At 39.7% G+C, this 22,264-nt stretch overlaps 1 protein-coding gene and 1 pseudogene across 1 annotated transcript in view; both read left to right on the forward strand.

Annotated features, from left to right (window-relative positions):
- EPSTI1 (epithelial stromal interaction 1) overlaps positions 1-22,264 on the forward strand; it is a 108,897-nt gene that overhangs the window by 7,299 nt on the left and 79,334 nt on the right. The window contains exons 2-5 of the mRNA XM_028151565.2: positions 14,891-14,949; positions 17,215-17,298; positions 20,500-20,573; positions 21,236-21,319. Coding sequence (XP_028007366.2) covers positions 14,891-14,949; positions 17,215-17,298; positions 20,500-20,573; positions 21,236-21,319 — 301 coding nt within the window. The remainder of the gene's footprint in view (positions 1-14,890; positions 14,950-17,214; positions 17,299-20,499; positions 20,574-21,235; positions 21,320-22,264) is intronic.
- LOC114232966 (COX assembly mitochondrial protein homolog) lies at positions 9,013-9,306 on the forward strand (annotated as a pseudogene).

The following is a 22,264-nucleotide window of genomic DNA, read 5'->3' on the forward strand; positions in this document are numbered from 1 at the left end:
TTCCCCCTTAAAGAGCACTGTAGTACATTATTATTAAACATTTTGTAAATATAAATTGGAATGGAAAGTGGGATATGATAACATAGTCATTAAGTTATAGTATTAGGACAATATTTATAAATATCACTATTGAATAATTGATGTGTATATTTGGAACCCTGAGTATAATTTGTTATGCCTAAGACAGATGATAATCAAAAACTTTGTCATTCTTGACTCATCTTGTTTGAATTTAAACTAGAGACATAAAGCCCAGCTGGTATGGCTCAGTGGTTGAGCATCGACCCATGCAGCAAGAGGTCACTGGTTCAATTCCCAGTCAGGGCACATGCCCAGGTTGTGGGCACAATTCCCTGTAGGGGGCATGCAGGAGGCAGCCAATCGATATTTTTCTCTCATCAATGTTTCTTTTTTTCTTTTTTGGTTAATCCTCACTGGAGGATATCTCCCCCCCGCCCTGTCCCACATACACTGATTTTAGAGAGAGTGGAAGGAAGGCGGGAGGTGGAGAGAGGAGAGAGAGAATCATCAATGAAAGAGAACCATATCAATCGGTTGCCTTCCGCATGTGCCCCAACCAGCATGGAGAGCCTGCAACCCAAGTATGTGCCCTTGACCAGAATCAAACCAGGAACCCTTCAGTTCTCAGGCTGACACTCTAACCACTGAGCAGCACAAGCCAGGGGTCTCATGGATGTTTCTATCTCTCCCTCTCCCTTCCTCTCTCTAAAATCAATAAAAACATATTAAACTAGCCACATAAAATAATCTTAGAGTTCAAGCTTCTACAAATTTATGAGAGCCAATAAGAACTGTTTACTGTTTCTTCTTCACTGCAATGCTCCAGATTTCTCTACAGTCTCTTCATATGACTGAGAAAATAAGCTTTGCCTATAGATGCTAAATGGCATGAAAGCATCAGGTTGTCCCTTTTCCCTGGGAATGAAGAGCTGAATAATGCCAATGTTCCCTTTAGTGCTCTGAAACGATAATACACAGGGAGAGAAACATCTGTGATTGATTTTCATGAATACTCTTCTTTTTCTTCTTCTTTTTTTAATCCTCACCTGAGGATATGTTTTCATGAATTTTCAGAGAAACAAGAAAGGAGAGAGAGAGAAACATTGGTCAGTTGCCTCCCATACACACCCTGACCGGGGACTGAACCCACAACCTAGATAGGTGCCCTGAGTGGAATCAATCCCGCATCCTTTTGGTGTAGGGGACAACACTCCAACCAACTGAGCCACGCGCCAGGGCTGAGGAGTACTCTTCTTGATGGCTCAATATAGGTGGCTATTCATTAGGGGGCTATTTAACCCAGTCTCCGCATAAGACTCATAAGCATTCAGGAAGTTTGTAAGATAACAGGTAGTATTTAACAATACTATTTAATGATTTTCTCACTTAATGATAATGATATGGCTCAAGGATTACCAGATTCTCCTACCAAACTGAACAGTGGAGCTCTGCCTATTTAACTTATTTTTGAAATGAGAAATGCAGCAAAGCATTGCAATACTGTGTTAGCATAGAGTGAATTAGCAGTGACCTGAAATAGTTAAACTGAGTACCTTGAAATGAGTTGCAATCTGAAAGAATTAAACTGAGAGACTAAAACCAAAATAACAATCAATAACTTAAACTTTTATATCTGGAACTCTTTATCATGTGCTAGACCTTGTGCTAAGCATATTATATACTTTCCTAAATTTTCTCTTCACAATAAAGATATTGTTACTTTGAGGTAAATAAACTGAGTCTTGAGAGATTAATTGATTTCCCAAGTCTCAGAACCAGCACTCAAACAGGAGTCTACCCACCACAGTCTGGGTCCTGACATGATGTAGAGCTGGAGAAAGGAGTGAAGTGCAACTAGTTAACTTCCTATCAATTGTTACATTTTCACATCAAGAAAATAGAACTTCTATAGGCTAGGGCAGGTGTCCTCAAACTACGGCCTGTGGGCCACATGCGGGTGTTTTTGTCGTTTTGTTTTTTTACTTCAAAATAAGGTATGTGCAGTGTGCATAGGAATTTGTTCATAGTTTTTTTTAAACTATAGTCCGGCCCTCCAACTGTCTGAGGGACAGTGAACTGGCCCCCTGTTTAAAAAGTTTGAGGACCCCTGGGCTAGGGGTACTATAGAAACAGTAATGTGACATTTGTTTACAGCTTTAAAATGATTTGGATAGAGAAGTAGTTTGTAAGAGAAAATTTTCTGTGGGGATTCTTGTTGTATGTGATAAATTCTTGACATCTTTTTCTTTTTCTTCATTAAAAATAAATTTCCCTTTAGTGGGTTACTACCTACGGTTTGAAAAGCACAGTTCTATGCATGGCAGAAGAAATTATTGGAGTGAATGGAAAGAAAAGACATTTTGGTTTGATTAGATCAAATTTACTTTCCTGTTTATGCAGGAGGGTAGAAATCATGGTCCTGCTTAGAATGAATTTCTAACTCTTCTGTACTAGATTCCACTCCTCGGTATGGTATGAAATTGCAGCCTGCCAAGTCGTAGGGAGTAATCATTTTTATTCAAATACAATATCACCAAAAATGAGTGGGCATTTCTCAAAAAGCCTTTGACAGCTGAAACAGTGAAACAGTAAATCAACAGGATGATGAAAGCTTGAAAACATGTAGCACCTATAATAATCAGTAGATGCATAGCAGAAATGAGAAAAAAAGAAACAGTTCAATTACACAGTAGGTTACTTACTTCAAAGTCAGTACAGTGCTGTAAGGTTATACGTATTGTTAAGGTTAATTGCATCTATTCAGAATGTATTTGAATCTGAAACAAAAGCTTAACAGGAAAAAAAATCAAAGGCAGAAGACTGCATTTGAACTGTCGGTTCTATATCAGAGAATCAACAGATGATGGTTCCTTGGTTCTGTAATGTTTGTATCTCCCCCATATAAACACTTAAAAGGCAATCCATTACAGTCTTGAAAAACTGAAGACATCTGCCATCATTAAAACTCAAGGGCTAGTATTGCCCAGTGATTGTTTTACTATGGAACCAGTGACAGCGGAAATTCTGTGCTACCTAATCTTGTAAGAAAATGTGAGCCCTAAAACTTTAGTTTAAATATATTTTTCATTTCGAAATCTTTGGAATATTTTTTTCTTGATTATAGAAGTGAAGTCATATCTACTTGTTATAAACACTCAAACATTGTAAAAATCATATAAAATCCCCTGTAATTCTAATCCTTAGAAATCAACACTTCAAACATTTTCATACAAAGACATTTTTATTTTTAATGTGCAGGTTGTGCTTTTTGACTCTTTATGCCACGAAGGGAGGATTAGGAGCATTATACCCTTTGATTTCTACTGCCAATAGGAGGTGACAGGTATAAGAAGATATGTTCCCTTTCCAATCTTTATTTTAAAATGTGATCGCTCTCTATCATATAGGCAGATACTGTTTTTCACATCTGTTTATTATTTATTTGTACAAGGAAACAACTCGAGTTCTAACAGTAGAATCTTGGATAACATCTCCTGTGTGGTACTATTTCCAAAAATGTTTAACCTACATATTTAATTGTGAGGGAAATCATTTCTCAAATTCAGATTGTGAGGCATTTTATAAATTCTGTAAGGCAATTTACCTGGTGTATTGGTCAGGGCTTTTCAGCGAAATGGAACTAACAGTCTATCTATCTATCTATCTATCTATCTATCTATCTATCTATCTATCTGATTTATTGTAAGGTGTTGGCTCAGTGATGGAGGCTAAGAAGTCCCACGACCTGCCATCTGCAGGTGGAAGACCCAGGAAGGCACAAGGTGCAGCGTGAAGGCCTGAAAGCCAGAGAGGGAAGGTGTCTCCCACTCCAAGTCTCAGGGCCTAAGACTGGAGCACTGAGGGCGGGTGAGGATCTCTGCCTCAGCTCGACAGTCAAGCAGAGTGATTTCCACCTTCCTCTGCCTTTTATTTTTTCTATTCATGAAGGCCCTCAGTGGATTGGGTGATGCCCACCCAGATGAAAGAGGGGCATTTACTTTACTCAGTTTATCAGTTCAAATGGTTATATCTTCCAGAGAGATCCTCACAGACACAGGTGGCCCAGTTATGTTGACACATAAAATTAATCATCACACCTGGACTCTTCAAAAATAAAACTGATTAGATTGTAGGAGTCTAAAAAGCATGCCAAACCATAGGAGTATATATTTCATGATTGGATCTGGGATGGAGATGGAGCAAGTTAGAAATGTAAATATAGACTGAATACTAAAATTCCTGGGGTATGATAGTTCTATCATGTTTAAAGAGAACTCTTTGTTCCCAGGAGATAAATGCTGAAGTATTTAGGTGTGATGTGTCATGACGCTGCAGCTTATGATCATATGGTTCAGAAAAAAAAAAAATGAAGAAGAGGAAAGAGAAAAAGCAATATAACAAAACATTAACAATTGGTAACTATAGGTAATAGATATGGGTTTTTATTTTACACAATATTTTAAGTTTGCTTATAGGCTTAAAATTTAAGATAAAAAGGTGGGGAAAAGTAACTTAGATAATAACCTAAAGTTCATGGTACCTCTCCCTCTTTTGCCATTATTCTTTTGGAATCTGGATAAGTTAAAAGAGGGCTTGTCATGGAGCTGTATATTTAAAATTTGTATAGTTTACCTTGGGATCAGAACTGTGCTATTTTTAAAAATATACATTTTTATTGACTTTTAGAGAGAGAGGAAGGGAAAGGGAGAGGGAAACATTAATTGCCTGCCTCCTGCACACCCCTTACTGGAGATCAAACTCGCAACCCAAACATCAAACTGGCAACCTTTTGGTGCATGTGGCAATACCCAACCAACTAAACCACACTGGCCAGGACAGAATCATACCATTTTTTATAGGAGAAAACTGGTTAGTAATCTTTAATGAGATATTACTTATCAATACCATTTTTGTTTCAGTGGTTCTTTTTACTCCTGGGACACAACAACCAAAAGGAAAGAATCAGGAACCAGGCTATAGATGTGAGAGTGAAGAGCCAGAACTAGCGATGTAAAAAAATAATGTGAAAAACTATCCTATCTAATAAAAGAGTAATATGCAAATTGACCATCACTCCAACACACAAGATGGCTGCCCCCATGTGGACACAAGATGGCCACCACAAGATGGCCAGCAGGGGAGGGCACTTGGGAGGGATCAGGCCTGCCGGGGAGGGTAGTTGTGGGTGATCAGGCCAGCAGGGGAGGGCAGTTGGGAAGGACCAGGCCTGCAAGGGAGGGCAGTTGTGGGTGATCAACCCTGCAGGGGAGGGCAGTTAGGGGTAACCAGGCTGGCAGAGGAGGGAAGTTGGGGGTGACCGGGCCTGCAGGGAAGGGCAGTTGGGGGGGACCCAGGCCTGCAGGGGAGAGCAGTTGGGGGAACCAGGCCAACAGGGGAGGGCAGTTAGGGGTGACCAGGCCTGCAGGGGAGGGCAGTTAGGGGCAATTGGGCTGGCAGGGGAGCAGTTAGGCATCAGTCAGGCTGGCAGGGTAGTGGTTAGGGGGTGATCAGGTTGGCAGGCAGAAACTGTTAGGGGCAATCAGGAAGGCAAGCAGGCGAGCAGTTGGGAGCCAGCAGTCCTGGATTGTGAGAGGGATGCTCGACTTCCCGTTTAGGCCTGATCCTTTTGGGATCAGGCCTAAACGGGCAGTTGGACATCCCTCAAGGGGTCCCAGATTGAAGAGGGTGCAGGCTGGGCTGAGGGACACCCCACCCCCCATGCACGAATTTTGTGCACCGGGCCTCTAGTCTATATGTATAAAACCCTAATATGCAAATAGACTGAACAGTGGAACAACCAATCGGTCTCTATGATGTGTGCTGACCTACAGAGGGCGTGCGCAGAACATGGCAGGCATCAGCCATGGTGGGATGGTGGAGCAGGGGAGCGGGGGCGCCAGACCAAGGTGGGGAACCAGTCGCTGTCATCAGGGCGAGCTTCTGGTGGTTACTGAAAATTCTTGGCTCACATGTGCTGTGGCCCCACCCAGCGCTTGCACCCACTGCCAGCACTGGAGCTGCCACTTGCACCTGCTGCCAGCGATGGCCCCACTTGCACCTACCGTCAATGGGGCCGGAGCCATCAGTGCATGGGAGCGGCAGCAGCGGGAGCAGGGCTGCCGGCAAACAGGGGACTGAGGGGTCAGGCAGGGGCACGGAGGATGGGCCAAGACCCACCCCTGTGCCCACCACAGCCTTGCAGCCTACAGTTTCTTTCAAGATGCATAAATTCATGCACTGGGCCCCTAGTATTACATATATTGTGGAAGAAGCAGCAAAGGATTCAGTCACAGCATGAAAAAGGAGATGTATTAAGTGATTCAGGACCAGGGTTTATACTGTATCTATAATAATAAAGGCATAATATGCTAATTAGACCGGACAGCCGAATGACCTTCTGGACGTCATTCCAGACGTCCTTCTGGATGAAGCTGTGGCAGCGGGGGCTGAGGCAGAGTGGTTAGGGGCAATCAGGCAGGCAGGTGAGTAGTTAGGGGCGATGAGGCAGGCAGGCAGAGTGGTTAGGGGCAATAAGGCAGGCATGCAGAGTGTTTAGGGACAATCAGACAGGCAGACAAGTGGTTAGGAGCAATCAGGCAGGTAGGCAAGTGGTTAGGGGAAATCAGGCAGGCAGGCAGGCAGGCGAGCAGTTAGGAGCCAGCGGTCCCAGATTGCGAGAAAGATGTCCGACTGCTGGTTTAGGCCCCATCCCTGCAGAAGTTGGACATCCCCCGAGGGTTCCCAGATTGCGAGAGGGTGCAGGCCTGGCTGAGGGACGCCCCCTCACTCCTGCACAATTTCATGCATCAGGCCTCTAGTGTATAAAATAAAAGTCTATTAAATTATATATGTTATATATAACTATTATAATTACATACAATATAACTTATATCCTCAAATAGGTGTCTTAATAGATGGCTGTATTTATTTGTTACTCTCTTATAAGTCTGAAAATAGGTAGTCTAGGGCAGATATAGTACAAATAGTAGGCAACCATAATAGAACATTTATTTCCAAGCACTGTTTTAGTTTAAGAATTGAGGAGTGTCAGGCATAAGAGCAGAAATTAATCATGTGATCACATTGTCTCTGGATTTTGGAAATGTAAATGGGATATTTAAATGTAGTCCATATTCCTGTTCAGAATACTGATTCTTCTGGATATTGTGCTGTGCAAAGTTTTATGTTTTACACTTTGTACATCCTGCAAGATTGTTTATAATAGTTAGCAATTGAAACAACTGAAATGGTAAAGTGAGTAATTATATTATGATACATCTACTAGTATGTCATGAAATATTATGAGGCCATTTAATATTAAGCTTATTTCATGTATAATTGGGAAACCACTTATAAATGAAAGCAGAATATAGAATTGAACCTAAGATATGATTACAACTGTACAATAACATGTACAGAATATGGATTGGGCTGAAATTTACCCAAATGAAACTGTAATTGAGATCTCTAAGGGGTGGGATTATGAGTGACTTTTAAATGTTCTAAGAATATGCATTTTTTTCTATGAGCTTATGTTTCTTTTTAAAAAATATGTTTTTATTGATTTCAGAGAGAGTAAAGGAGATGGAGAGAGAGATAGAAACATCAATGATGAGAGAGAATCATCAGAATTATCAATCAGCTGCCTCCTGCATGCCCCCTACTAGGAATTGAGCTTGAAATCCAGGCATGTGCCCTGACCCCTGACTGAGAATTGAACCATGACCTCCCACACCACTGGGCCATATGTTTCTTTCAAAATCAGAAATAAATGATGTATATCATTTTAAAATATTCTATGTGAAAATTAGATATAATTTCCTATGTCTTGAAGTTCTGATTTTTTCCTTTAAGTTACAGATAACCTTGGAGGAGACTATGATCTAATTATGTACACATAATTAGATCATAGTCTATTAATAATAATAAAAAAGAAAATGTATAGCCCAGGTTTTTATGGAAATGCCAATTTCCTTTTCATTCAGCTATCCTTAAACAGAATGTTAATCCTAAATATTCTGTTGGAACAGACAGCCTTTCTTGGGCTTCTTTCACTTTGATATGTCTTGCTGGGTGTGCCAGGACTGCATCCCTGACCATTTCTTAATCTGGACAATTTCTCAGAGTTGTTATGCAGCTGGGAACTTTGAAAGATGAGGCATACTATTCCCCAGGACAAGGACCAGTCTTGCTTACTTAGTTGCTATATAAATGGTAGATTCCCCAACTCAGTGTTCCTCAGCTGTAATGCAATCACAACGTGCAGTGTTGCCCCGGTAAGACTTGGGGCCAGAGAGAACAGATGTAAATGTGCTGGTGTTCATGTTGCCTGCTATGCCATGAGTACTAAAGTCATTTTTTTCTGACCCAGGAGTCTCATGACTTCTGCCAGCATCCAGGTTAGTTTGTTGGGTTAAGATTATTTTGTCAGTAAGGTCAAATCAAATCCCCAGACCTATATCGATATATTCTGAAAATATGGATTTCTTGTAGTTATTTATACTGAGGAAGCAAGTTTATGCATTTTGCAAGTATAACTATCAGTTGGTCCCCATCTCTACTTCCATCATTGATTGGCTTCTGACATCTTAAAGATGATGAATCTCTATAATATTGTATTTTATGTACATTCTTTTTATCTGTAAAGTAAATCTTTCTTGCTTTCTTTTTATTTTTCATAGCTTTTGTCATTTATGTGTTTTAAGTGAAGAAATTTGACATTGTTCAGGTCCACCCTGTAAAATTGTGCAGGCTGGTAACTGCACAAATTTGCTTGGCTAGGGTGGTAATTTGGAGCTGAAATATGGTACAGTTGACCCTTGAACAAGAAATCCATATACAACTTTTGACTGTATAGTAAGCCCTGTGCATTCATGGATTCAACCAATCATGGACCAAAAACAGTATCTTCGGCCTTCCTCTGTCGCCGAGATGGCACTTGACCCAGTAGGATAAATCCTGAGAAGTGTGTTTGCTGGGTCATATGAGCAGCATCTCAGGCATGTCAAAAATATATTTTGATACCTAAAATAATGAGAGAAAAGGCCCAAGAGAGATGTTCTGAAGAAGTTCAAAATTTGGCCAAATTTTGCAAGGAGTGTGAAATCCTATGGTAGTAAAATGTTGGAAAGAAATTCTGCATTGAAAGAATGTCTAATGGCTTACTGTAATGATCCTGCCTTTTATGAGGAATGCAAAATGGAATGCCTTAAGGAAAGGGAAGAACTCAGAAAAACTGGAATTCCTACCAAGAAGAGGCTACAGAAGCATCCAACAAGCATGTAAGCAAATATTTAAATGACTAGAAGCCTGATGCACGAAGATTCATGCAAGAATGGGCCTTCCTTCCCTGGCTGCCGTCACTACCTTCGCTCCAGCTGGAGCTGCCTTTCCACCTTCCCACGCTGCCCAGAGGCCTGGAGCATCTGGGACGGTGTGGCGGGGGCCGCTCAGCGCCTGTGTATGCAAATTAACCTGGCAGCTTTGTTGGGTTAATTTGCATACTCACTCCTGATTGGCTGGTGGCTGTTGTGAAGATATGGTCTATTTGCATCTTTCTCTTTTATTAGTGTACATACCCAGTAACTCTGTTCATGGAAATGACAATTACCTAAAATAATGGACTCAAGGAAGTGTGTTTGCTTTATTCTAAATGATGAACATATTATTTTAATCTGAAATAAAGATTTTCTAGTTAAAGCAAAACAAAACAAAAACAACAACAACAGAATTTTCAATTAGAGGTGGGATTTCATGCTTAGGAGTGCAAAAATACTGTTTTTTTATCTGTGATTGGTTGAAACTGTGGATGCCAAGGGCTGACTATTTTTATTGAAAAACAACAATAACAACAACAATATATAAGTTGACCCATGTAGTTCAAACCCATGTTGCTCAAGGTTCAACTGTATATATATATACCAAACCATGTGTGTGACACATTTTTCTCATTTGCCTAAGTTTACTGTGTCTCATGAAGCCATGACTTGCATAGGAACCCTGGTATGGATATGTCTGTGTGTGTGTACTTCTTTCTAGTTTCCATAAAGGCACCCCATCAACAGAGGCTCTGATGACCTGATGGTCTCTTGTTTGCTTATCTTTTCCTTTTGGGTGTCTATTCAGCTCTCTAACAGAAGCTGTGAGTTATAGAACTAACCAGCTTCACGTCAGCCTCTTGGGTGTGCAGACTATGTTTTGGGCTCTGCGCATTCTGAAACCAAAGAGCATTCACGCGTCCTTCCACACTGGTGATGTCTGGAGTGCTGGGTCAGGGCTGGTGTAACAGGCTTAGGGGTCAAGGATGATTTACTCGGTCTGATCTTGTTATTTTATGTTTCTCTTGTTATTTTATGTTTCTCTTGAGAATATGATGTGTTTATAAAAGAACTTTTGGAAGCCCGAATGCTTCAAGTTTTGACTCCAAGTTGGCTAAAACAGTAAGGTTCAGATTCCTGCATTGAAGATCATTTAGTAAAAACCAATATGGAAAGCCTTATCTAGAAAGTAACTCTCTATCCAGTACCTTTGATTAACCAAATCCTTCTTTTTTACAATTTCATCCAAGAATAAGATTTTCTTAAACTATGAAAGCCTCAAACCAATTTTGTATAGGACAGCAGACTATGTCTATTTGTCTGCTTGAAATTACGTTTGTAACATAATCTTCTACCCCTTTCTGAATTTTTGCTTTTGGCTGTGTTCTTTCTTTTTTAAGTCAACTAGTATTGTTCTTAATTAGAAATTTAAATTACATCTGCAGTTTCTACACAGCAGGATATATATTTTTGTAATACTGTTAGACAGCCAAGATATTTTTCATAATTTCAACATGACATTTTTTCGTAGAGGGCTTATTGACGAGGCTTCATAAAAATTGTGCCAGAATGTATGCAGGAGAAGCAGTTGTGTAGATCAGGAGAGACCTCACAAAGAAAACATTTATTGAATATATTTATTTTTTTTTTTTTATGGTGCAGGAAAATATTTTTTCTTTTGTGCTATTCTTTTATCTGTTCTCCATTAGTATATCTCAATGATATGTGCTGTTAGAAAGTGAAAACAACCTTACAAATTGAGAAATTCCATTAAATTTCAATGAGGTAATTAAGGAAACTCATTTTCAAAGATATACATTTATTTCAGTAGCTTGAATGTTGCTTAATCAGGAAATGACCAGAATACTAAACACTGACAGGTAGGTTGTGCTTGTGTAGAACAGCAGCTTTGAGAGCCAGACAGTTGAAAGGGATGACATGGAGGTTAAAACAGCAGAGGCCCTTGTTGTGGGTGGAAACTAATTGGCTGAAAGCATGAATAAGTTATATGTTATTCATGTCAAGGAAAAGCTAGGAGAAAAGGGATGAATATTTGTATCTACCAAGGCATTACACTCTGCCATATGCTATAAGAAATAAAAAGCAGATCCTTGGATTTATGCTCTTCTTCCTATAGCAAGTAAGAGGAACAGAAGCACGATTCATTGGCAGTGCTTTCTTCTGAATATTACGTTTTAGACTTGGCATTTTCAGCCAATAAAATATTACTAAGACGGTTGCTAAGAAATTCAGTAACATAAAACATTTATCACAGAGACCATTGTCCTTGATCCTGGGATTATGTTTAAGTGCTTTCAATTAAAAACCTCTGATTTGTGGCTAGATAATTCTTTTCCTCTTTTCACAGCCCTCTACCATGCCTGGGTATCCCTAGCCTACACATTGGCCACAGATTGACCATAGCCCTATTTCAAAGACTAAAGATTCTAATATGATATTATTAGACTTAAACTTAATCAGATTAGACATTGTAGAATTAAAACTTTAAAAAACATATTAATTTTACTTCCCAAATCTTTTGCAAAATTTTTATGAGAGAGACCCATGAAGCTTGGGAAATTCTCTAGGAAGCTGCTCTTAGCAAAGTCTTAGCAAACAAACATATATATATATATTTTTTTTTTTTGCCATTTTTAGATCCTATCCTTTAAGCCTCAATTTGCTATTCTTCTCTGAAGTTTTCTACCCCTCTGGGGTCTCTGACTCTCCTCCACCTTAAATCTCTCACTACTCCTTACATCTCACTTGGATGGTTGTTTGGATATCCTTGCGGTGTGTTCTCGTGGTTTCATGAATGGTTCCTAACGGAAGCATAAGCCCTGTTAAAGTGATTGGTGTCTGTGTTTTGGTATTGTCCCTAACACAACAAGTCTATAGGTGCTCAGTTAAATTAAGTTCATTACTTTGTTTGGAAATCTATCAAGAGGCTGAAGTTAAGGACAGTCATATATTATGCTTTCTACATTGAGCTGCAGAGTTAGCTGCAGACACCTGACTGGTCTGAGTCAAAAGTCCTGGGTTTGCATCTCAGCACTATTGCTTAAAATAACCTCGTGATCATTGACATATGTTTCTTTATCAGTGGTTTCTTAACCCCTAAGATCCCTTTTAGTGCAGATGTTCAAAGTCAGCTTGTCTGATCTATAGCAGTGGTTCTCAAAGTGTGGTCCCCAGATCCAGAACACCAGCATAACCTAGAACTGTTAAAAATGCCAGTTATCAGACCCCACCCCAGACCTACTGAATCAGAAATTCTGCCCTTTAACAAATCTTCCAGGATCCAGGTGATTCTGCTGCTCACTAAAGTTTAAGTATGACTGATTTGCAGTATAGTCAAATCCCTGGTATGGTAAGAAGCTCCGTACTACAATCTTAGTGAACATTGAGGATTGTGCCATCATTTCATGGTTGGCGTGTAAATCCATTACCTCATGTTTCATCTTTAAGACTCTGCAGAATGGCTCACTTTTGTGTCATATTCAAGTCTGCAAGGAACTATCCACAGAATTGTAGCTCTCAGGCTCCTATAAAGTGTTGGCAATTGAGGAGTGAAAAATCTTTCTTAGGGTGAGCAAAGAATATGCAGTGGACAAGGGATTAATTTCCAGCAGCAGCAGCCTCCTAATTTTGTATTCATAACGTTGCATGTATGCTAGGCTACACATGCAACATCTGCTGATATACATTAGGTAATTGGGCATCCAGCAGCCCCATTTGTATGCAAAGGTGGTTGCACACCTCCCATTTACAAGTCTAAAATTAAAGCCCAGTTTGAAGCTGGCTGAAGGCTCGCTGCTAGGAACATAAATAGATAAGGAAGAAATGGCTTCTGGTAATCAGCGCTTTTGGCCTCTCCTGTTCAATCTTTGCTAATTTGTCCTTTGAAATTGTACATTCTGTGTTGAAGAGAGACTTCTAAGATTATCTGTTTTTGTTGTTTTTCTTTAAAGAAAACCTACATTTATAAACTGGTTGTGTTTACACATAGCATTTCCCCTAACACTGTAACCACATGTATGCTACCGTCAGTTGCTGAGCCATATTTTTGCGATATGAACTATTTATGCTCTTGTGGAACCACATGGATCATCTCAAAGAAGAGACACCCAGCACAGACTCACTGACTGGGTGTTGGCATAATTTCATTTTAACTCAGCCCACATTTGTCAAGTAGCTACATTGTGTCAGGCGTTTTGCCAGAGGCTGGGCATAAACAGATCAATCAAGCACAGTTTCTGCCCTCAAAAGCTCACAATATTTTAACATCTTGATATCCCAGAGTTGAATATTTTTGCATAAATGAAGTCTTCTCTGATAATCTCATGAATTGAAGTGACTCCTTCCTTCTTTGAGCTCCTGATTATGCTCAACCAGTGTCCCAAGAAGAATGAGGGATCCATGCCTGGAAGACTCAGAACTCAAGCACAAGACAGTGGTCAGTGACCACTGAGATGGGTCATCAAGAAGAGATGGCTGCACTAATCCACACCCTTATGTTCATTACAACGTTATTTACAATAGCCAGGATTTGGGGGTAGTCCAAGTGCACGTTAGAGGATAAGAGGGTATAAAATCCGTTGTACATTTACACAGTGAAATGCTACTCGGCAGTAAAAAAGAAGGAAATCTTACCTTTTGCAAATGCATGGATGGACCTAGAGAGTATTATGCTAAGCAAAATTAGCCAGTCACAGAAAGACAAGTACCGTATGATCTCACTTATATGTGAAATCTAATGAACAAAACATACTGACAACAAACTAGAAATAGACTTATAGATACATAGAACAGACTGATAGCTGTCAGAAGGGAGTTGAGTTGAAGGGCTCAGTGAAAAAGGTGAAGGAATTAAGCAAAAATTAAAAACGAAAAAATAAAACCCTCATAGACACAGACAACAATATGGTGATTATCAGAGGGAAAGGGGGTGAGGAGAGGTAGAAGAGGATAAAGGGGGGCGGGGATAAATGATGATGAAAGGAGACTTGGCTTGGGGTGGTGAACACAATACAATATACAAATGATGTATTATAATAGGATTGTATACTTGAAACCTATATAATTTTACTGACCAATGTCACCCCAATAACTTCAATAAAAGTAATGTAAGAAGAGATGGCTGCATTGCAAATGACCCATATTCCCAGTTTGTGGGAACAAAGAATTCATGAGTGTTTCTTTTACTCCCAATATGGGTCAGTCTTGTGGAAGAGGATGCCCATCTAAAGCCACCTCAAAGGGATTTGCTCGTGAGTACCACCTAGAGGAACGGTGGATCCCTGCAAAAAGAGTACACCAGGAGCCAACAGTGAAGGGTTGTCACCTGTCACTCTGCATGTGTTTTACTTTGACAACTAGATTGTAAAGCTTCTGGAGAACAGACCTGGGTCTTAATAGGAAGAATATCTCCCATAGTACATATTTGATGGTGATGACAGTAAATGAGTGTATCGGCAGGAAGAATGTTTGGTGGTTTATAGGCATTAGTAGTTTCTCATGATAATAAACAATTTTTCCCCTCTTCATTCTAGCATAGGTGCCTACACCTTGATAGCACCAAATGAAAACCGAAGAAAGCAGATACAAAGGAGTATGTATATTTATTTAACATTTAGAAAGCTTCTCATTTTCTTATAGAGTACAATTGATTTGTTTTGGCCTAAAGTATTTTTATTTTCTGATTTGAATATACTCACCAGATCTCATCAATTTTTTTTTAACTTTAGCAGTTTTAATTCTACCTTTTAAAAATACTACTATTAATGTTTCTAACTTGTTTCTCTAGGTTAATAGCAGAACTCATTGCATGATTGTAAATCTCAGATTTCTGTTGAGCTTAAACAGTTTGCCAATAGACCTTTTTCTCGTTCCTGTAAAGTTGGGCTGACTGCAGACATTTTTATAGGACTACTAGAGGCCCAGTGCATGAAATTCGGCAAGGGTAGGCCTTTGCAGCCTTGGCTGCCTTGTGGCCCCGCCCGCTGCCTGCACCCGCCTTGGCCTGGTGCTGCCTGAGTCCACCACCACACACCCCGGTTCTACGGAGTCTCCTCCCACCCCCATCGATCACCCCCCTGCAGGTGGCCTGGGCCTCTCTCTGAAGGGTGATCAATCACAGAGCCCCTGCTTCCCCATCGATCTCCCCACAGAGGGTTGCCTGGGCCTCCCTCTTTGGGGCAATCGCGCCCTCCCCCCCCCCTAATTGATTGCCCCACTGGCCAGTGGCCTGGGCCTTCCTCTGCAGGGCAATCGTGGGGCGATGGCGGGCCCCCCAACCAATTGCATTGCACCCGCCTTGGCTGGCCTGGTACCAGTGCCGGTCATAGCTTGGTCGTCTGGAAGGTCATCCGGAAGATAGTTCTGCTGTTTGGTTGTTCTGTCGATTTGCATATTATGCTTTTATTATCATAGATGACTACTTTTGAGATAGACAAGTTATATATTTAAAATAATTATGTACTTGAAATAACTTGTCTCTTTCTTGATGTGTTTAATCCCTTCATAATGGAATTATTTTTAAGCTTCTGTGCTCCCATACTTTTGTAACTATCACAGTCTACTCTCAGTTATTTTTATTTGTATACAGTAAGTAAATTCACTTCACATTGTTTATAGGTTCTGCAACTTCAAGTGAAACAAAGTAAAATAAAACCAATTTTACCATAGACCACTTGATATAAACAAAAGCTAAGTTCCTATGTCATCTCATCAACAATATAATAAAAACATATTGGAGGACATGCTGTACTTCATTTTTTTTTAAATTTAGATTACAACATCTTTGAGGACAGGGACCACACTGTACTCATTTTTGTGTTTATACCTAGTGGGTATTAAGATATTTAATTGAATTGTACAGCAAAATAAATGCTGTCATTTCAAGTTATAGCATTATACACTATACTTGGAAGGAGAACTAAAATTTAGTTCGCAAATAAGTTACAAAGCTTGTTCAAGTCAATTGTGGGACTATCTCCTTCATTAGATCTTTGTAGGAAATTTAATTTTATGATTAAGGATGGACATCAGAGCACAACAGGAAAGCAAACAGCTCTCCTCCTGGTGGTAAAACTGGAGGTTTCCTTTTAATATTCAGTGTAGAATATGACAAACGCAGCTATGCAGTGAGTGGGCACTGCCAACAGTTGACCAACAGAATCCCAAATGTTTTGGCATCTCACAAGCTTTTGATTTAAATACTTAAGTCTCAGTGTGCTCCGGATTTTTGAGGTGTTTCAGAAAGTTTTTTCTCTAATAATTAAAAAATATTATAAATGGACATTTGGAACAATCAGGTCTAAGTGGAGATTCCGAGGTGCATTAGTAGTGAAGTAGTATCTCTGGCGCCCCCTGCTGTCACTGAGTGTATTTTGGGGAATGAGCACGGCTGTCCCAAGTGCCAGAAACTAGAGCAGGGTTGCCCCCCTGCAGTGCAGAGCTCCCACATTGTACAGTTGCAGTAAGATTTGGGAACCCTTAAAATAAAGAATATGGGCATCAGAATTACTTGGGAATATATATTTACCTATGTGTGAAAAGCTCTTATTGACATGAATGTTCTAGTTTTGCACACATTCTCTAGAATGGGAAGAAAAAGGAACTCCTTTATTTTAGTAGGAGTTCAGGTTCTTTTCCATATTTGAACCTCCTAGGCAGAGACATTGCCACAGAGGTGGGCCTAGGGTGACTTCAAGGGATTAGAACTGAATGATGTCTTCCTTTCCCCGAATATCTCATCTACCCATGCTCACATGTATTTAATTGCCCTCTAATGGTTGTTTTTAATGCCTTAAAGGGACCAGTTTCCTTTTAACATTCTAATGATTGATTATTTTATATTTCTCACTTGGCTTAGTTGCTGAGAAAGAGCTGGAGAACCTGGAGAAGTTGAAGGAGCAAAATAGAGCGAAGCCAGTTAACCTGGTACCAAGGAGGCTAGGTAAGCAAGCAAAGTGGTCATCTGAATAGAGGAAGACAGGGCATATATCAATCCTGTTAGCACCTTGCCTAGGCCTGTCTTTCACTGTATCTTACAGGTGGTTGGGTCACTGTGCTTCTTGGAATGGAGTGCATTTAAAGTTGAAACAAGTACGCAGATATGTTGTTGTTTCTTATTTTCTGCAAGTAGCAAACATATGATGCCACACAGTTATGTGGGAATAAAGTGATAACTTAATTGCCAAACAATTTAGAGCATCTTAGATGATCAACTCTGAAGAAATCTTACCTGGGGTGCTGCGCATACCCCATCATAGCTCTAGTCAGGATGGAAGTAAAGGTATCACAAGCATATGAATCATGGCACTTAATGCTAATGGGGAAAAATGAATGGAGAGTCAATTCAAAACTAAGACAGGAGTGAGCTGGGGGCCCAGTGGTCAGTATAAAGGGAAGCATCACCTCTGTTTTTATTCTACAGATAGAGACCTTTTGGTCTCTGACACATGCTGCCAGTGTGATGAATTGTCTTGGCTGCCTTTGCCAGTGTTTGAATCTTCCAGTGGGGAGGCCACCTAATGGGAATCATTCAGTCCTTTCTTCCCTTTTCTTTTCTAGCAGCAGCTAAGAACTTAAAGGGCTGGGTACAGTTTCCACAGATTTTGTTAATGCAAATGTGTCAAGCAACAAGGACCATGTACTGTCACAATAGTTTTAGAGAAGTATTTTTTTCCAGGATATAGGTAACAATAAGCTAATTTGGAAATCATTAATGGATGAAAGTAATAGTACTGTCACCACACCCCCACTATGAAAAGGGTTAATCTTAAGTGTGACCTTTACACTGAATAAGCCAGGTGTGAGAGGTACAACCAGGAAACAGCTTTGTCCTTCCTAAGTGATTCCCTCAAACCAGCTCTGTGGGACTAGTTTGCCCCTTTAATGTTTGGATTAAATTAGCTCTTTTTGATCTTTCTCAACTAATAAAGTTATTCAGCCAATTCTAGGCATAAAACAGTGTCATTTCAGTAATTAACCTTCAGTCCTAGCTACTGGGCAAATTGTTACTAATAAAGACTAAAACTTCCTCCACGCTCCAGCCCAGGTATATTAGGGGTAGAAAGATAGCAAAGGAAATGGGGCATAATGGAATTTTTCTCTCCAGACTGTCCTGCTTCCATATTCTGACCCCTCCAGGGTCAAAGGGAGAAGGGGAGAGAAGGGTGATAGGGTCTATAGTGTCCTGATCCTGGTTTCTTAGTCTTGGTATATGCTTACTGTGCATCCCTGCCCCCCCCCCTACCCCCACCCTCTACGGGGTCCTTGGAGTTCTTCAGATACCTTCCTTGCCTCCTTTGACCTAGATTCCCCTGGTAGAGATGATATACTTTCCTGCTGTCACCCGTAGCTTCACCATTGGCTCTTGGTAGGTAGACTTTCTCGGTAGGGCTGCATTTGTTTCTCTAGGTGGCTCACATGGGCAAGTCCCTTTAGGACAGCTTTAGATTAACATTCTCCTTCATGACAACTCAGATTGGGAGTACAGGAAACACAAACTCTGGGAAAACAGGCCATTTGCCCTTTAGCCACCTCTTGTTGGTGACCCATTGAGTAGACAACTGACAACAGCCTTTGGGCTCTGACTTTTCTAGTCATGGGTCCACTAGGTCCCTCAGTCTCTTGGGGGAAATGGATTGAGATCACCAAGTGATTTTCATTCAACATCTCTTGTTCATCTTTCCTCCTTCCCCAAAGACACAGAGAAAATAGAATCCACAAAGACATCCTCTGATTTCTACCTCCCTTTGCCTTATTCAACCCTTTTTATAGGCTGAGGGTAGTTGTTACTAAAGGTTTTCTAAACTTGTTCAGTTCCCTCCTTGAAGATTCTGCTTAGGGATCCAGGTACTTTGTTTTAGATTTTGGAATGGTTGGCTACTATTGTCTTCAGACCTTAGGTAAAAATGAACAGAATCTCATTTTTGACTTATCTGGAAATGGCCACGGATATCTGTGTGGAAAGAGGCAAGGGGGTAGAAAAAGAAGTTTCAGAGTGTACTAAACTTTATGATGATTTTTGAACAAAACCTATAAATGCTTATACATCTGACTATCTTCATTTATTTTTGTTCTCAGCTCTTCCCCTATTCCTCTACTCTTTAAAATATTGGAATAGTTTGAGGAGATTCTGAAAGTGGCTATAACATTATACAAAAGCTTTAGTAGCCCTCACTTTTTCTTTCCCTTTCCTCCATCCCCTACTACAGAGATGAAAGGGCCCAAACCATACAGGCTTTATATATCTTTTGGGACTCAGACGAGAAGTTCCTATGGTGTCTTTATCAGTTCAATTATAAAAACCATGGTGATGCAATTTGTTTTAATGCATCTTCTGTGAGAGTGAATCAGAGAACTGACACATTTAGTGACCAAAACACCAAAGAATTATTTCAAAGGGATTTTTATTATACACATACCATGCTTGCATAAACACAAAGTAATCCCTAAATAGCAATTCTTAGATGATTATCAAGCTGCATTCTGGCCCCAAATTACTTTAGGTTTAAGAGGGAGCAGGCAAATAATCTAACATTCATATTTTTTTCATGAATACCTAAAGAAAGAACAATAAATAGTATAGATTGACAATCAATTATGGATAAGAATATTTCTATTGTACTTTTAAAATCTGGGTTACAAAGACCTCATATTTGTCTAGTGGCAAGAGCCCTGAGGGTTTCCTGAGCTTTGCCACTTGAATCAGGACAATAGGGTCAGAAGAAGAAAAGCAAGTGAAGTATCATTGATAATAATCCTTATCTTGGTTAAGAAATGGTCATACTTAAGCAGGAGGAATGTTCTAGAATTTCCAAAACAAGCAATATTTCTTATTATTTAGTATGGAACTTCAAGTATGATTTCCATCTAAATGAAAACTTGAATATTGACACAACTGGAAAACTCAAGTAGGATTGTCCTGTTCTTTTAGGAATATGGTCTATCTGTCTAGCTCTGTCTATCTTTTAAGTGATGGCCATTCTTTAATGTCTTATTAAGAAAACTGGTTATGTCCTTATTTCTAGAGGTATGAAAATGTTAAAGAAACTCATTGTGTAGTCTTATCATGTATTAATTAGTTTTTGATGGCTGACATTTCAGGTTAACATTCATGTTTCAACTTTGTGACTTTTTTTTTCCTTAGGTGGAAGCCAATCAGAGGTTGAAGTCAGGCAGAAACAACAACTCCAACTGAAGCAATCTAAATACCAGCAAAAGGTCAGAATCCATCTCTTTTAGTTTAATTTTGGCAAGGAATTTGAGCACCAGCACTTTCTAGTAACCATGAAATAACACAGTAACTTACAGAAACATAAAACCTTTCAAGCAATTGCAAAAGGAAACTCTCAAAGGCAAAGAAATCAGGAGCTGAAGAGAGATATATCTAGAATTTTCATCCAAGCCATACATTAATCAGCAGCACCCCTGGTTCAGGGATTTTTTTTCCTAGTTTAACTCTACTATGTTTTGAATATTTTGCTTTCAATAACATGGATTTGTTTACTGGATAGCAGTCATGAAAGTATTCAAAAAATAAAATATTTAAGGCGCTTAGTGATTTTTTACAATGCATGTCATGAGTTTTATAATCAGGAACAATTATCTGCCCACCCTTTTTCCTTCCCAACCCAGATTTGGGGAGGGGGGTAGGAGATGACAGACAGAGACCAAGGAAGAAATACAAAGAGAAATTTCATAGGCAGGAGAAATAGCCTGGCCAGTCTCTGTGCCCTAAGTACTTGAAATACCAACCTATAATCATGGCGAGGTAGAGCACAAACAATACTGTAATTTGCCTTTCATCATAATTTTGTGTTCCGGAGATTCAGACAGAAAAATAGTAACTGTTTTTTGTCCTCTGTAATCTCAATACATTTTAGCTAAAAAGAGAAGAATCTGTAAGAATCAAGAAAGAAGCTGAAGAAGCCGAAATCCAAAAAATGAAGGCAATTCAGAGAGAGAAGGTAAGACAGTGGAGAAGATGATTAGTTAACATTGAGTGAGGGTATTTTATGTGTCAGGTTCTTTTCTAGTCACGGTCCATGTACAAACTTATTTAATCCGCACAATAATCCTACGAAGTACATATCATTCTTACTAGCCAAGTTCACAAATGAGGAAACTGACACAGAGCAGGTAGATATTGTGCCCAATGCTTACAGCCAGTAAATAGAAGTAGACCCAGGCTGATGGGTCTCAGAGCTAGAGTTCTTAGTCACAACACTATCTTGACTCTCAGGCAAATGATCAAAGTAGTCACTATATATTTGGCTATAAGCAAAGCAGTTAGTAATCATGGCAATTAGTGGTGGACCGCCATATTTATAACCAAATACTGACTTTTCCAGGGTGAATGCGAAATAGGTGAACATACTCACTTACTGATAGAAGAGAAAGCGTACATTTGAATTTCAGTATTAGGGATATGATCTAAACCTCAAAGTGTTTTTAGTTTTGATACTTATTCTGGGCTTGGGGAAATAAACCTCCTAAAAATGTTCATTTGCTAGAGAAGAAGGAAGAATGTAGTGTTATTCTCCCTTACCCCTGTTTCCTACTGTCATTCCTCACAAAGTCCTAAGCTGTAGTAGGTTTTAAGTGCTGAAGGTTTAGGGGCAAGGAGTTGACTCATGATGCTGACTACCAAGTATGACACCTGCTGCAGGTGTAAGTCATGGAAGCACAAGTGCTATTCCTGCTGTCTGTGTCTCTCCCCCTCCTCTTTTCTCTTTTTTTTTTAAAGATTGAGTGTTGGTCAAGATTTAAATCTGATTACCAAACAATAAATAGTTTTACCAGTTAGAGTTCATGAAGCCAAAAGCTGATGACTTATAGAATGTGTGAGAGAATAGGAGCCTTTTCCTCCCCTGAGGACTTCTCTACCTGCTGGGGAGCAGACTGAGTTTTTC

This window comes from Eptesicus fuscus, chromosome 8, assembly GCF_027574615.1.
Source record: "Eptesicus fuscus isolate TK198812 chromosome 8, DD_ASM_mEF_20220401, whole genome shotgun sequence".
Classification (NCBI taxonomy): Eukaryota; Metazoa; Chordata; class Mammalia; order Chiroptera; family Vespertilionidae; genus Eptesicus; species Eptesicus fuscus.